This window comes from Phocoena phocoena, chromosome 4 (genome assembly GCF_963924675.1).
Source record: "Phocoena phocoena chromosome 4, mPhoPho1.1, whole genome shotgun sequence".
Classification (NCBI taxonomy): domain Eukaryota; kingdom Metazoa; phylum Chordata; class Mammalia; order Artiodactyla; family Phocoenidae; genus Phocoena; species Phocoena phocoena.
In genome coordinates, this window is record NC_089222.1 from 142,886,664 (window position 1) to 142,902,165 (window position 15,502).

The following is a 15,502-nucleotide window of genomic DNA, read 5'->3' on the forward strand; positions in this document are numbered from 1 at the left end:
CAGCGTGGGAAGGACCCCACAGAGGAGATGGCCTCATGTGTCCGCACTGCCTGAGGGCGACAGACCCCTGAGAGGCAGTGTGGACGGAGGCTGTCCCCGTCCTGGGCTAGAAGTCTGTGGGTCCAGTGCGCTCACTCTGCCTGCCTCGGGGCAGTCCCCAGGTACCTTAGTTCTGGAAGGGTGCGATCCCAGACAACAGGCTCTGGGGGCACAGCGAAAAGTCAAGTTCTGGCTCCTAAAAGGAGAGGATCTGGGCTACTTCGGCTTGGACTCTGCTGAGTGGGCCAGACTCCTCTTCCTTTCCTCCCATGAGGCTTCGGAACCCTGTGCCCTGAACTCAGAGCTTTGCCCCAGACCGTGGTCATCACTCACCAGCAAGCGACCGTGCAATCTCGCTCTACCGCGGCGGTTGGGGGGGGGGGGGCGGGGGCGGCGGCGGAGGCAAGGTGCAGGGATGGGGGGGCGACGTGGGAAATGCACACAAATTCTCCAGGCGGGTGGACCACGGTCCTTCAGGGGGTCATGAAGCACCCACAACCCGGTGAACTGGTTTACCTGAACTCCCCTCACATCCGTAGGCTTTGTGCTCAGAACCGCTGATGGGGACGCAGAGCTAACCAGGTGCTTCACAATGTCCTTGAGACTTTCAGAGACTGCGTCTGCCCCAACCGCCGGGTCCTGCCGAAAGAGGAGGGAGTCACCAAGCCAGCTCGCAACCAGGCACGTGTACAAGTGGGCAAGCAAATGCATGGCTCTCCAGATGTCCCTGGGACAAAACAGACTTGGGGTCACCAGGGCTCCAGGAGATCAGACTAGGACAGTGAGACACTCACTCACTCTTATCTTTGCCGATCTAGAAGTCACTCATCCTCCTTGTTTTTTTTTTTTTTGCGGTACGCGGGCCTCTCACTGCTGTGGCCTCTCCCGTTGCGGAGCAACAGGCTCCGGACGCGCAGGCTCAGCGGCCATGGCTCACGGGCGCAGCCGCTCTGCGGCACGTGGGATCTTCCCGGACCAGGGCACGAACCCGCGTCCCCCGCATCGGCAGGCGGACTCTCAACCACTGGGGCCACCAGGGAAGCCCCATCCTCCTTGTTTTTAAAAGTTAAAGATAAGACATGTGCAACACAGACATGTGTTAACATTTCTGTGTATATCTTTTCAGTCCTTTCCTGTAAACATACAGGCACACGTTTTTTCTTTCTTGCCTGATGTTTGATTTTTTTTTTTTTTTTTATTAAAAGGTAGTCAAGGGACTTCCCTGGTGGTCCGCTGGTTACAACGTCACCTTCCAATGCAGGGGTTGCGGGTTCAATCCCTGGTCGGGGAGCTAAGATCCCACATGCTTTGCGGCCAAAAACAAAACAAAACAAAACACCAAAACGTAAAAGCAGAAGCAATCATGTAACAAATTCAATAAAGACTTTAAAAATGGCCCACATCAAAAATAAATAAGAAGAAAAAAAAATAAATGGTATTCAAGTAAATGGAAAGGCTCAATAAAAATGAAGACAAGCTTGTAGAAGAATAACACAGCAGGATGACTTGCATCACCAGGTGTCAAGCTCTATAAGGCTACAATAATTAATACCCAACAGAAACGCACTCATGTGTCCTAGAATGTTCAGAGCACCACTATGCGTAACGACCCCAAACAGGAAACTACCTAAGTATCCATCAATACCTGAACAGATACACAAGTTCTGGTACAGTCACACAATGGAATACCACAGGGCGATGAGCACAAACAATGTACAAGCACACACAAAGACACACGTGAATCTCACAGACATAATGTTAAGTGAACGAAACCAGACACAGAAAAACACATACACAGTACTGCATGATTCCTTTATTTAAAGTACCAAAACAAGCAAAACTAAGCTAATGCCGTTTGTGGGCAGAATCCTAAGATGACCCTCAACGAGTCACGTTCTGCATCGTCCCCTCGCCTTGAGGGCAGGTGGCGCCCGTGACTTGCTTCCAGCCAACGGAATACGGCAAAGTGATGTGATGGCCAAAGGTTACGTTATATACCGCTCCCTCTTAGCAAACCAGAGCAAGAGGTTCTCCTCCTAACCTTGAAGAAGTCAGCTTCCATGTGTGAGGGGGCCACACGGCACAGAACCGCAGGGCTTCAAGGAGCTGAGAGCAGCCCCAGCCCACAGCCATCAAGGAACTGAGGACCTCAGTCCTACAACCACAAGGAACCAAGTTTTGCCAACAACCATAGGAGACTGGAAGAGGATCCCGAGCTCTAGGAAGAACAGTCAGCCCAGACCATGATGACAGCCCATGAGACCCCGAGCAGGGGACCCAGTTAAGCCTGGACTGACTGACAGATACTATGCGGTAAACGTGTGTTGTTTCACGCGGCTGGGTTTGAGGTGATTATTAGTTGCAAGCACAGATAAGTCATACATGTTAGAAGTCAGGGGCATGGTTACCCTTTGTAGGGGCTGCAGGTAGTGAGTGGAAGCGGGTGGAGGGGGGTTTTCTGGGGAGCTGACCCTGCTCTGTTTGTGGCGCTGGGCACTCATGAATGGTCAGTGTGTGAAAGCTTCAATCAGCTGCATGCTTACAATACGTGCACTTTTCTGCATATCTTATCTCTCATTTTTTAAGCAAGGAGGATCTATTTTTTAAAATCTCAGTTAAAAGCCTTGTTTAAATATAATAGCTTTCGTTTTGAACTCTTAAGAGCTGGATCTGGCTGGACACTTGCTGAAAGAAAATGTCGAACCCTGCCAGCTCTGCTGCCATCCACGCCATCATTCCGTGGTTTCAGGAGAGCAGCTGCAGTGTGGTGAGTGCCGGTGCTCGGCCACCCTGGCCATGATTCTGGCTCTGCCATTGACGGCTCCAGGGCCCTCTGTGTCCCTCGTCACTTCCGGTGTAAATGTCCCCACTGTGGGGCTCCAGCACCCCCCTGCGCAGGGGGATGGACACTGGCAGGACTTGATTTCCACCAGGACCACAGACCTATTGAAAAATCTTCCAACTTGCGGGGCTGGAAGTGATTTCAGAAATTGGTCTGTGGTGTCCCAAGGACAACCAGCTGGCCAGGCCTTGTTACAACAAACTTAGGCCAAATCGGCCATTTACTGAAAATCTACCCTCTCTGCCAGGAACTCTAAACTACTAATAATCAAAATGGCTCACACTTACGCCACTCTTAGGATGTGTCAGGCTCGATGCTACGCACTTACACATATTAACTAGTTTAATCCCCACAACCACGTTGAAAATCATCATCCCCATTTTACAGATGAGGAAACTGAGGCACAGAGAAATTAATTAGCATGTGTGGGGTCTCGCAGCTCATAAGCGGCAGAGGTGAGAGTTAAGCCCAGGCACTAAGGCTCCAGGGTCTGCACTGAGAACCGCTCCGCCATCATCCTTCTCTTATTGCAATAGGTTCTTGATACCCTGATTTTTAAACTGAGGTGAATTCATATAACATAAATGTAACCATTTTAAGGTATGCATTTCAGTGGTGTTTAGTACATACATACACGGTGTAAAACGATCACCTCTATCTAGTTCCGAAACATTTCCATCACCTCCAAAGTAAACACTTCACTCACTAGCAGTCGGTCCCCAATCCTCCCCACGACAGCCCCTGCCAGCCACTAATCTGCTTTGCATCTTCATGGATTTGTGCATTCTGGGTATTTCATAGAAATGGGATCATATGACAGGGTCACTTATGTCTGGCTTCTTTTACTGAGCACAATGTTTTCAAGGTTCATTCATAATCTAGCACATATTAGTACTCCCATCTTTTTAATGACTGAATAATAGACCATTTATGGATGTACTGCACTTGGTTTATCTATTTCTATCTCTTTTAACCCGCACATTTCTCCTCACTTGACAGAGGAGGAAACCAAGGGGGAAAGATGGGTTCTGGGGTGCTCAGAGACCATCACATTTTAGATCCACAGAGCAGCTGACTTGGCGACCTTCCTTTATAGCTGTCCCCCTGCCCCCGTGCCATCTCAACCACCAGGGGTCCAAGGGGTTACTAAGCCCACAGGACCCAGCTCCAAGGGGCTGTTTAATCCCACAGAATTACTTCATTGGGAAAGTCACGCTTCTCGTTAATATGGGGAGCCCATGGTTGGCAGAGAAACGTACAGGGCCTTGTGGGGAGCAAGGTGTGAAGACTGCGCACAGTATGCCACTGAGTGGGTGGGAATGGGGGAATAAGGTCCGTTTTTCAAAAGGAAACCTAGGATGGGTAAACGAAAACAAAAGAAACAAGCGAGCAGAGAGCAGGGCATGGATGGGGTGGGGGAGGGGAATGGAGACGGGACTTCTGCACACAGCAGTTCATGTAATTTTGACTTTTTTTTTTTTTTTTTTTTTTGCGGTACGCAGGTCTCTCACTGCTGTGGCCTCTCCCGCCGCGGAGCACAGGCTCCGGACGCGCAGGCTCAGCGGCCATGGCTCACAGGCCCAGCCGCTCCGCGGCATGTGGGATCCTCCCGGACCGGGGCACCAACCCGTGTCCCCTGCACTGGCAGGTGGACTCTCAACCACTGCGCCACCAGGGAAGCCCAATTTTGACTTTTGAAGTATGTTAATATTCTGCACGTTCAAAAACTATGTAAATCAACAGAGATGGGGGACAAAACCTGAAACGGCACCAACAGGAGCAAACGCTGACACCTGCTTACATGAACTCACATCAGGTTGGTAACATAACCACACAGAGGAAAGCACTTAATTTGACTAGCTTTTGAACACAGAACTCAGTACCCCCTCGGCGGGATACACTCTGCTATGAAGACCAGCAGAGCAATCTTGGACTTCAGAAGTTTGATGTCAGAGGTGGCAGGGGAGCCGTTTACGGAACCGTTCTGTGTGTACTGCAGGCCTGAAAAAGCAGTGCCAGGTGGGGGAAAGCAGATGCAAACGTGGGCGGAAGGAGAAAAAGAAAATAAAGCAGTGACTAGGGAAACACTTAACACGCGAACTTTGTACAACTAAACGGTCAGGCCAACAATTCCACTTCTGATGTATGCAAGGGAAAAGAATTACAATTCAAACTTCTTAGTCTTAAAAACAAACTGCCTACACCTATATCAAGGCACGAACTTGATTATACTATTTATGGACATGCTCGTTGTCCTATTATGGACAAATTAGTAAATTTTGTTACTATTTATGGACAAATTAGTAAATTTCGCACGATCTTTCCAGCAACTGAAAGTGACAGCACCCATGTGACTCGGCAGGCCCCTCCTTCTCCCAAATTCACTTCCTCACACCCCCAGGACCACAGGAAGCAGGGAGATCACCTTCAGACTTGAGAGACAGCTATGCAAAAGCTGTGGGGAGAAAGGAGGTGGTGGCCTTGGAAGCCAGGCTTTGGACTCAGGCTGAGCTGTAGGTGAGTCGAGCGCCCTCACAGTGAAGGAAAGCATCTGAGGGTCAGGTGTGATAGAACGGTGAGGAAAACCTAGGTTCCATCACTGCCATGGTTTTCAACCACTGCACACAAGTGCTTTAAAAAATCCCCGGTCCAGGGGCTTCCCTGGTGGCGCAGTGGTTGGGAGTCCGCCTGCCGATGCAGGGGAACACGGGTTCGTGCCCCGGTCTGGGAGGATCCCACGTGCCACGGAGCGGCTGGGTCCGTGAGCCATGGCCGCTGAGCCTGCGCGTCCGGAGCCTGTGCTCCGCAACGGGAGAGGCCACAATGGTGAGAGGCCCTCGTAACGCAAAAAAAAAAAAAAAAAAAAATCCCCGGTCCAATTAAACCTGCCTGGGGGACAGGGCAGGCTTCAGGATTTTTAAAAGCCTGGGGGACAGGGCAGGCTTCAGGATTTTTAAAAGCCTGGGGGACAGGGCAGGCTTCAGGATTTTTAAAAGCCTGGGGGACAGGGCAGGCTTCAGGATTTTTAAAAGCCTGGGGGACAGGGCAGGCTTCAGGATTTTTAAAAGCTGCCAGGTGATTGCAGGTGCAGCCCAGGTGAGAGCTGGCATTAAATCCACGGAAGGCCCTCCCCACCTCCCCTACCCCCCACCCCGCCCACCAACGCTGCCCCATCACTGCCCTGTGCATTCCCCGGGATCACACATCAGACACGCATTAATCAGAGGCCCCGTCTCCCAGAGCAGGTGGTCATAACGTGCCATGTTTGCACGTCCACGAGGCAGGAATCACAAAAACTCACGGACTGACCTCCCCCGGTGCTTTGGGCTGGATCGTAATGGCCATCTCTGGCGCGCTGATGAAGGACCACTTGATCTGAATGTCTTCTCTCTTCTCCTTCATGTGGAGCTCCAGCTATCAAAGAAAAAAAAAAAAAAGATTACTGGAGGACTGCTCTCTTCACTGGAGCCTCAAAATGTGTCTGTGTGTTCATTTGTTTTCTTAGAGCGTTATTTATCGCCTCCTTGGCATACTGTGTGCTTTCAAAATGGAAAGGAGGGTCCCAAATCCCCTGACCTCCCTTTCCCCGTTGCGTAGCCCACCCCGCCCTCCCCGGCGCCTTCCTCTGCCTCAGCCTGTCACTTGGAGAGGAACGTCAGGGTCGGGGCTAAAGGCCAGGTGCCATGAAAACCCTGCAGCCTCTTGATGACCAACCCTCTGCCTTGCACCTCTCTTCTGAGAGCATCACCAAGGCATAATGGAGCCGGAGGGACAAAGAGAAGGGAGCCGGACGCCCTGTCCAGCCCCACATGCTGACACAGCCCCCGAAGGTTGTGTACAGAGCCGTCAGCATTCTTATCCTCTCTTGCCGGGGCCACTACACAACCTCCACTTGGACTCTGATCTCTTCCGATGCCCCTTCCGGCCCTACCCATCTGTTGTGGCAGAATAACGCCTGCCCCCGCAAAGATGTCCACACCCCAATCCTTGGAACCTCTGGATATATTACCTCATATGGCAAAAGGGACTCTACAGGCGTGACTGGGGTAAGGACCTTGGGGTGTGGTGACAGCCCTGCATTAACCCAGTGATCCCTGGGGAAGCACAGGAGCCCTTAAAAATGGAAGAGGAAGACAGACGAGCATGCCAGGGAGATGTGACTGGAAGACAGAGAAGGATGCCAGGAACCCAGGAATGAGGTTGCCTCTCGAACCTGGGACCTTGCCCTTAGCTGACAGCCAGCAAGGAATTCGACCCGCAGTCCTGCAACCATAAGCAGCGGAATCCTGCTGATGACGGGTGAGCAAGGAAACAGATTCTCCCCCAAGAGCTTCCAGAAAGGAAGGCAGCCCACCAACACCAGGATTTTAGCCTGTGCTGGACATCCGACCTCCAGAATGGTGACATGATAAACGTGGGCTGTTTTCAGCTAAGATATGGTGACTTGTTTCAGCAGCTATAGCACACTAATACGCCATCCTTCCTCCTTCAGCTGGAGGCTCGTTCTAAGGCCAAAATCTTGACCCTTCCCACCTCCACGCCTCTGCCCCACCACCCAGGGAAAGGGAAGGAGAGAATGGCTTTAGACTTGTTTGCTCAGTACTCAGTACTCTCCCTCACACTAGCAACTAGCATGAAGACAAATGATGCTTCCCTTGCCCTATAATTCCGGGTGACTCTCGCAAAAGTGCACTTCAGGGCTTCCCTGGTGGCGCAGCGGTCGGGAGTCCGCCTGCCGACGCAGGGGACACGGGTTCGTGCCCCGGTCCGGGAAGATCCCACATGCCGCGGAGCGGCTGGGCCCGTGAGCCATGGCCGCTGAGCCTGCGCGTCCGGAGCCTGTGCTCCGCAATGGGAGAGGCCCCAGTAGTGAGAGGCCCGCGTACCGCAAAAAAAAAAAACCAAAAAGTGCACTTTAATTTCATTGCCACAGTCCCCGAGTCGCTCCCACCAGGTCGGGGAGAGGGGTTAGCCGCTCATCTCTATGCATCTTTTATCTGAAGAACGGCAGAGGACGGGATGCCTCCTGCCATGAGCATTAATAATTCACCAACCTCTAGCAGCTGCCCCTGCTCTGAGAGGTAATCCACAGGCTGCTTTGAAACTGTGGTAAGAGATCAAAGATACAATTGTGTTACCTGTATCTGAGCTGCCGAAAAGGGCACATAAACAGCATCTCAGAAACTATGTTTCCTCGGTGAATGTTTGTGGTCCTTGCTGGACTCACCCCACCCTGAAACGTGTGTCACATCGGGTACGTGTGTCCCAGACTTTAAAATAATCTTCTAATCACATTGTCCAAAAAACTAAGTGGGGGAGCAGCAGGGCTTTAACATCTGACAAGTCCACGAGGTCAACTCAACCTCTCCGACTCTCGGAAAGGGAATGTTACCAGGGTAGGGCTGGGGAGGCTGGGTTTCAGAGAAAAGCCATTTAGGGAGCCAGAAATTTTTGCTTGCTCTGGTTGTTTAAAACCATGTCTTTTAAGCAAAGCAAATGGAATATAATCTTCCCCTGCGGTTGAGAACCCTGAATGATTTGCGCTCGTCCCCCAAATTAGCAGTCAAGCACAAGGACAGAGGAGAGGGAACGGCTTGAATCAGCAGTGACCCCCGAAGCAGAAATTCACCATTTTTACACACCGGCTAAACAAGAGCTTCAGTGAACTCCTGCTTCTGTGTGTGTGACGTGCACAGCTACCTGATGGTTTAGGCATCCATAAGTTTCACTAATAAGTCTATTATAATTATTACATATGTCTCTATTTATAATTGCTTTATGTATAATTATTAATGTTATATATACAATATTTAACTATATCAATCATAAAAGTTATAATTATGTAAGTCTAATATAATTATTATAATCATGTCTATTATCCAAAAAACAATGGTGGTACTCATCCTTTAACATATAAAAATAAGAAGGGGTCTTTGAAAGCTGACTTTTTCAAACACTAAAAGGAGGAATGCCAAGTCCAGCCCCAAGCTGTTTTCCAAGCTGCAGGAGACTTCTGAGGTCTAGTACTTGATCCTGAAATAGAACCACCTGCCTTCTCTCAGATGACATTTTCCTTAATCTAACAGTCGACACACCCTTGATATGCTTCAGCGCCTTGAAAAATACCATATCTCCCGTACTTGATGGTTGGGAAACTCTGAATTCGTTATATATACGTGTACATATGTGTGTGTGTATATATATGTGTCTGTGTATACATCTATGTGTGTATATATGTGTGTGTGTATATACATACACCTATCTCACACACACTTTATTTCCTACAGAGACAATATGGAAGGTGCCAGTTCGAAACTTATGAAATGAACAGTAATTAAGGAAAACGGGAGCATGCACGTCTGATTGCACTCCTCTCACCCTGCAGGTTTATGAGAACTGTTTTCCTAGGACTCGCTCAGTCTCCCCAACTTTACCTGTAGATGAAGCGGGGAGAGCCGCACACTGTAGAGCGGGCGCCCCGTGTCCTCGGACGAGGGTAGCCCCACGCTGACCAGGAACTGGATGGTCTCGCCCATCACACGACAAAACACCACCTAGAGGAGGGGCCATAAAACAACGCAACTTTACACAAGAGAGAGGAGAGCTCGCACCTTACCCATCTTCATTTCACTGAACAAATAATCTGGACTCTATAAATCAGCAAGGACAGGAATTCAGAGTTTCAAATATGGATGAATACCCAGATTCACACCCTTTCTACCATGCAGTCATTTGAAAACTAGAAACAATATTTCAGATCTCTTCTTCCTGGTGGATTCCTGGGAGCTAACTCTGGCTTTGCCCAAATCTAGTTAGGATCTTTCCGCTCATAAAGATCTTTTTCTTTAAACATGGTTTCGTTCTATTTCTCCAAGCAGCCGATTTTAAATTGCCCAGACAGTTCCACATTCACATGGAGTAAACGCCATTAGCCACCGTCTCTCACTAAGAATGGGCCTTAAAAAGAAAACTTCTTATGGATGTTACAAGGAAAAAATAAAAAACGTACCCAGAACGCAAGAAATTGTTTCTATTTTAATAAATTTTAACCTATTGTGGTTTTCAAAGATGCAGGGATAATTCAAAGAACGAATGAAATATTAAACAGTTACAAAATGATATAGTATAGCCTTAACAAAAACAGAATTATAAAATGAGCTCAGGGCTTCCCTGGTGGCGCAGTGGTTGAGCGTCCGCCTGCCGATGCAGGGGACGCGGGTTCGTGCCCCGGTCCGGGAGGATCCCGCGTGCCACGGAGCGGCTGGGCCCGTGAGCCATGGCCGCTAGGCCTGCACGTCCGGAGCCTGTGCTCCGCAACGGGAGAGGCCACAACAGTGAGAGGCCCGCGTACCGCAAAAAAAAAAAGTTGTAAAATGAGCGCATTTAAAGACCTACGAGACAAAATTATTACATCAGGAATAAACCTGACCATAGTCCTGACATAAATCGCAAAGCATTTTAGAGGGATGAGTGTGAACGCTGCTACCGCCCAGAGAAGTATGGCGTTTCTGTCACAGAGTCCCCCTACTGGAGCAGACCTTCCAGAACGAGGGGTTGGCCACCCTACTGGCAAAGATGCCAAGCAAGCCCAGTGTGGGATGACCAGAAGGCCAGGTGCCAGGTGTGCAAAGGCAGAGGGAGGAAGGGCAGTGGGAGAGGATGGAGGGGGTCCAGCAGGCAGCCCGTGCATCTGGCCAAAGCCGGGTCGGCAGAGGCTGAGGGTACGGCAGGATGGATCCCACATTCCCCAGGGAACTGCTGACCCCATATTGGACGGTGTCACTTGGGAAGGAAGGAAAAATTCTTTGAATTCTCTGGTGGATTTAGAACCTAAAATACCAAGTAGGAAGACTGTCAAAACATTTACTTTGTCAGGATAACTGCTATTTCACAAAGTTCAGACTAAAAACATGTCCCCCTGCTGATCCCTGGCTAATCCTCTCCGCTCAGGGCCCACCTGCCCCTCCAACAAGAACCTGACCTGGACCATACCAGGCCCCCCAGCAAGGGGCCCATTTCCAGTGTCCACTATAAATGCTCTTGACAGAGCAGGGTTAGAAAAAGAAAATCTTGCCTTTTCCAAATACTGGCAGAAAACCGTACAACCCTTATTTTCATCCGTTCTTGTCAAGTCCCTCTCAGAGGACTGATTTATGTGGATTAGTTCTACATCTTCATCATGTTATTGCATCTCCAGAGCTCATCAAAGGGTGGCACAAAAAAATGTTTGTATAAGAAATGTCATCTATTCATTTTAAAAATAAACGCTCTATAAACAATCCTTTTAGAAGGAACTTGTTTTTGGTTTTGGCCAAGCCACATGGCATGCGGGATCTTAGTTCCCCGACCAGAGATAGAAGCTGGGCCCCCTGCATTGGGAGCGTGGTGTCTTAACCACTGGACCACCAGGGAAGTCCCAGAAGGAATGTATTTTGATGCCGGATGAGTTATACACACAAGTGACACGACCCTCTGTTCTTTGTCTCACTGCTTAAAATTAAAAACCAGACAGTGACTGGTTGACTTCTTCTTTGGAAACTTCTACGCTAAGCGAATTAGAATGTTACCGAGAACACTGACAGCTTCATTAGCGCCCTGACTCAAGAAAGAGTTTGGTTTCCGTTTGTACCCAGTTCTACCAAAAGCTACCCCACTGCTCCATTCCTGATACACAGATAGCCCAAGCACCCGGTTAAAAGCAAATAAACAAATACTCCAACAAAGATTTTAAAAGACTTTAAAACTTCTAGAATGCAAGCCTCCAAAGGTCACAATTACCATTCAAGTCACATGAGGAAAGTAAGTGGAGTCACTAAAAATGGGACATCTAAAGGTCTGAACGCCCTTTCATAGAGACCGCCCTGGAGGGTCTTCCCTGGCCCTATGGCTTTCTGACCCTCTAAATAACACCTGTCATAGAGACCGACCATTTCTTGGCCTCTCTTTAGTATATTCAGCTGGAAAAACTAATTAAATCAACAATCTGATCAGTTTTGATATGACCAAACAAAATGCCACCAGTGTTCCTATGGGTCCAGCTGGAGGGATATGACCATTAGGCCAAATCCGTGTCCAGGGCCAGGCTCTGCCCCTGCCTCTCTGAGAGTAGTAATATCCCATTTGCCAAATGGATGAGAACAAAACAGAAAGCAGGCTTTAAAAATAAGTAATCTTCTTTTAGTGCATTAAGGTGTCATCCACAACGGGGATTAAATTCTCTTACCCAGGCAAACAGCGGCGAGGCCGTCCGCACCCCCAAGGGGTCCCCTCTTGGAACAGCAGAAGGCAGAGTCACCTGATGCCAGGTCAAGCAGACCCTTCCAGCTAGTGCCAGAGCGTCTAGGGTTGACTTCTACCTACATATGGACGAGCGGGTAGAGACCCCGGTCTTGACCCTAGAGTCTCCCTGCCCCAAACACAGTCGTGTTCATGAGGCTCCCTTCTGAAGTTTACAGGTCAGCTCCTTGGAGCATCCCAATGATACAGGGCTGTTTAAATATGGTTGTCAAACCTTTTATGTGTGGGCCTCCCCCCGAAGCAGTCTGATATCGGTACTGGATTTTTAAAGTTAAACTGAAGCAATATCTAGCTTCTGTGGTGGAGGCCCTGAAGCAGGACTCCACAAAGCCAAGATCTGGACGCACAGAAGCGAGCTCCCTTGAAAGCAGCCAGCCACAAATCCACCTGCTTTATTCTTGAGGTTTTTTTCCCAAAGCAAGCAAAGAAATCCTCGATTACACAAACCATTTCAAAAATCACACAACAGGGGCTTCCCTGGTGGCGCAGTGGTTGAGAGTCCGCCTGCCGATGCAGGGGACGCGGGTTCGTGCCCCGGTCTGGGAAGATCCCACGTGCCGCGGAGCGGCTGGGCCCGTGAGCCATGGCCGCTGAGCCTGCGCGTCTGGAGCCTGTGCTCCGCAACACCAGAGGCCACAGCAGTGAGAGGCCCACGTACCGCAAAAAAAAAAAAAAAAAAAAAAAAAATCACACAACAGAAGGCTGAACCGTGTATTCAGATAAATCTCCTTCCTCCCTCCTCTCTACATACGAGAGGCTTTCATGGGGGGTGGGCTCCACATGGGGAGGGTTTCAAAGGTGCAAGTCTTTAGCCCAAGGAGCAGCTGCACTGACAGGTGAAGGGTCAGGGTCCCTGGTACACCCCCAAGGGTCAAGAGGGGAGGCAGCTGCGGGAAGCATCTTTAGGATGTGAAAGTGGACACATTTCGTTATAATGGCAGGGAGGCCATCAGTCAAGGTTTTTTTATTTCTCTCTAGCCTCCTGACCTTAAACTCAGTCACATACCTATGCAAATCGGTCTTATCTTCAACCTATATTCCTTTGTTTAGACAGGGGCCTAAAGAATTCCAGGCCTAGGTAGTCCCAGGTTTTGCTATTGCTTGCCAACAAGAAAGTCCTCGGATATCTGTCAATCTCACCACACTTTTCCACTTTCCTTTTCAATTAAGCCTCTTGTATGATTGCCTCAGCTCCTCCTCTGAGAACACTCTAGAGAACTGGAAATAGTTTAATTACTTTTGTCTCCAAAAGAATCAGGAATACAGCTGAGAAAAAGGACCTAAAAGGTTTATGTCACCCAATATATTTCACTTCAATCACGCTATATGACATCGTGTGGGAAAGAACTCCAAAATAAAAATGGAAGTAAAGACCCTTCGCTAACCCTTCAGAGTTCCCAGTCAGATTTCTTCCCCAACTCTGCAACCCAGTCTTGGCCCTGTTAAGTATGCTTTACGATGGCACGAGCCTGATAGAAAATATTCCTTCTACTCTGGAACAGACTCAATTTAAAAAGTAAACTGCGTCAGAGCTGACTGTTCTCAGAACATCTATAAAGTTAACCCTACTTGCCCGCTTGTTCACAATACCTGGCTGAAGGTGTATTTCTAGCAGGACTCTCCCGGTGGCCCCAGGTGAAAAATGCTGGAAACAAGATAGCAGCCAACCCCAAGGAATGCTGGGTAGATGCTCTATTTCATCCCCTCGAGGGGTGTGCCTTGGACCACACGGGCTCTGATACCCCACCCCCAACTACACCCTCCATCCCTTCTCTTGTTGGGATACTTTAAAAAGAACAACGAGGCTTTTCAGTAATAGTACACGACCAGAAGGTATTGTTACTACATCACGTGGTTTAATGTGAGCATTCCCTGGCTTAAGAATCCAAGAATGTGCTCTTCTCCTCCATGGACTCTATGCATTAAAAGACATATACAGGACACTTCCTTTAAAATGAAGGCACTTGGTCACACCTCCACCTAATGCCGCTGCTGCTTGATGTGTTCCAACTCACAAACAAAAGCCCAGCTTACCCGAGGGTCCTTTTACCTGGTCTTCACCAGGGGAAGTACCTGAGGGCTGACTCAGCCCAGAATTCCACATGCCTTTATCCAAACAAACAGGTGGCCCTCCCAGAGACACTGCTCCCATTCACATCTCAAAGGGCGGGGCCTCCAATGAGAAATTTTGCACCTGCCCTTGGAAAGACCTGGCTTCAAAACAATTTCACAACCGGTCAGTATTTTAGCATAAATACCAGGCTAATGGGGTACCTGGAATTTCAAGACATGCAAAGTCAAAAAAGAGTCAATCAAATTTCCTATTTGCAACTACAACTTTGCGTGCTCTACCCTTGCAAAGTAAGGGGTCCACCAAGGTCTGGAAAGAGCACAGGGGTGCCCAGAAGCTCCCAGGGTATATTTTAGTATATGAATGTATAACAGCCTTAGGTAGAAAAAACCCATGTGCTCACAATATACAATTCATCCCAGTGACGGCTGTGGGGTTCCCCGACATACACTGTGGAATGAGATTCCGGGGGAAATTCTATGCAATTGCCCAAGGTCTGTTTGTTGCTATGGTTTTACGGAAGCAAGGGTTGGTTAGTGCCTTTCAGTTCCTTTTTTCCCATTTTCACTGTCTCTTTCCTGGTGGGGGTGGGTGGGAGCTTAAGTGAAATGATAATAAAAATGTAAAGAACAATAGTAACAGTGCTGTTTATGGTGGATTGCGGTTGGAGCTGGTTTCTGGAGGCTGACTCGGGTTCAGTTCCAGCCTCTGTTATTCAGCAGCTCTTAGTTCCCTTGCCCGAGTGCCCCAGCCTCTCTTGGCCTCAGTTTCCTCCTCCGTACAATGGGCACAATGCTTCCTTGGGCAGAGAAGAGCTGTGGGCACTAATGAGGACAGACACGGCCCTTATTGCCTGACGGCATCAGAGCTACCACGTGGCAGGGGCCCTGCAGGTGCTGCACAGGCCGGGGCCAGGGAGGGATTCATCCTTTACAGACACAAAGCCTGTGGCTCAGTGAGGGCCTCACACCGAGAAGGCCAGCGTCACTGCAGTCCCCCAGCAGCAGGCGACCCCTGCTTTGCCTGGCAAGCCGTCCACTATACATCCCGTTCACAGGGACACTCGCCACGCTTGCTAAGTACATGTGTGGCCTTTGCAGCGAGTGCCTGTCTCCGTACAACACTCCTAACCCTGACTCGCGTTTGGAGGAGCTCCCACGCTGCCCTTGTAGACCTCACGCCTTCACAAAGCTTCCGAACCCACGCATTTGCCCTGGAGGGATTACGGCTGCACCCCAAGAAGGAAGAGCTGC

The 15,502-nt window shown here is 49.4% G+C and overlaps 1 protein-coding gene across 1 annotated transcript in view; it reads right to left on the minus strand.

Moving 5' to 3' along the window:
• Window positions 1-15,502, minus strand: part of C2CD2 (C2 calcium dependent domain containing 2) — a 59,275-nt gene that overhangs the window by 23,459 nt on the left and 20,314 nt on the right. Inside the window, exons 3-5 of the mRNA XM_065876581.1 lie at window positions 9,316-9,435; window positions 6,191-6,295; window positions 556-678 (exon numbers count right to left, since the gene is read on the minus strand). Of these exons, the coding sequence (XP_065732653.1) occupies window positions 556-678; window positions 6,191-6,295; window positions 9,316-9,435 (348 nt within the window). The remainder of the gene's footprint in view (window positions 1-555; window positions 679-6,190; window positions 6,296-9,315; window positions 9,436-15,502) is intronic.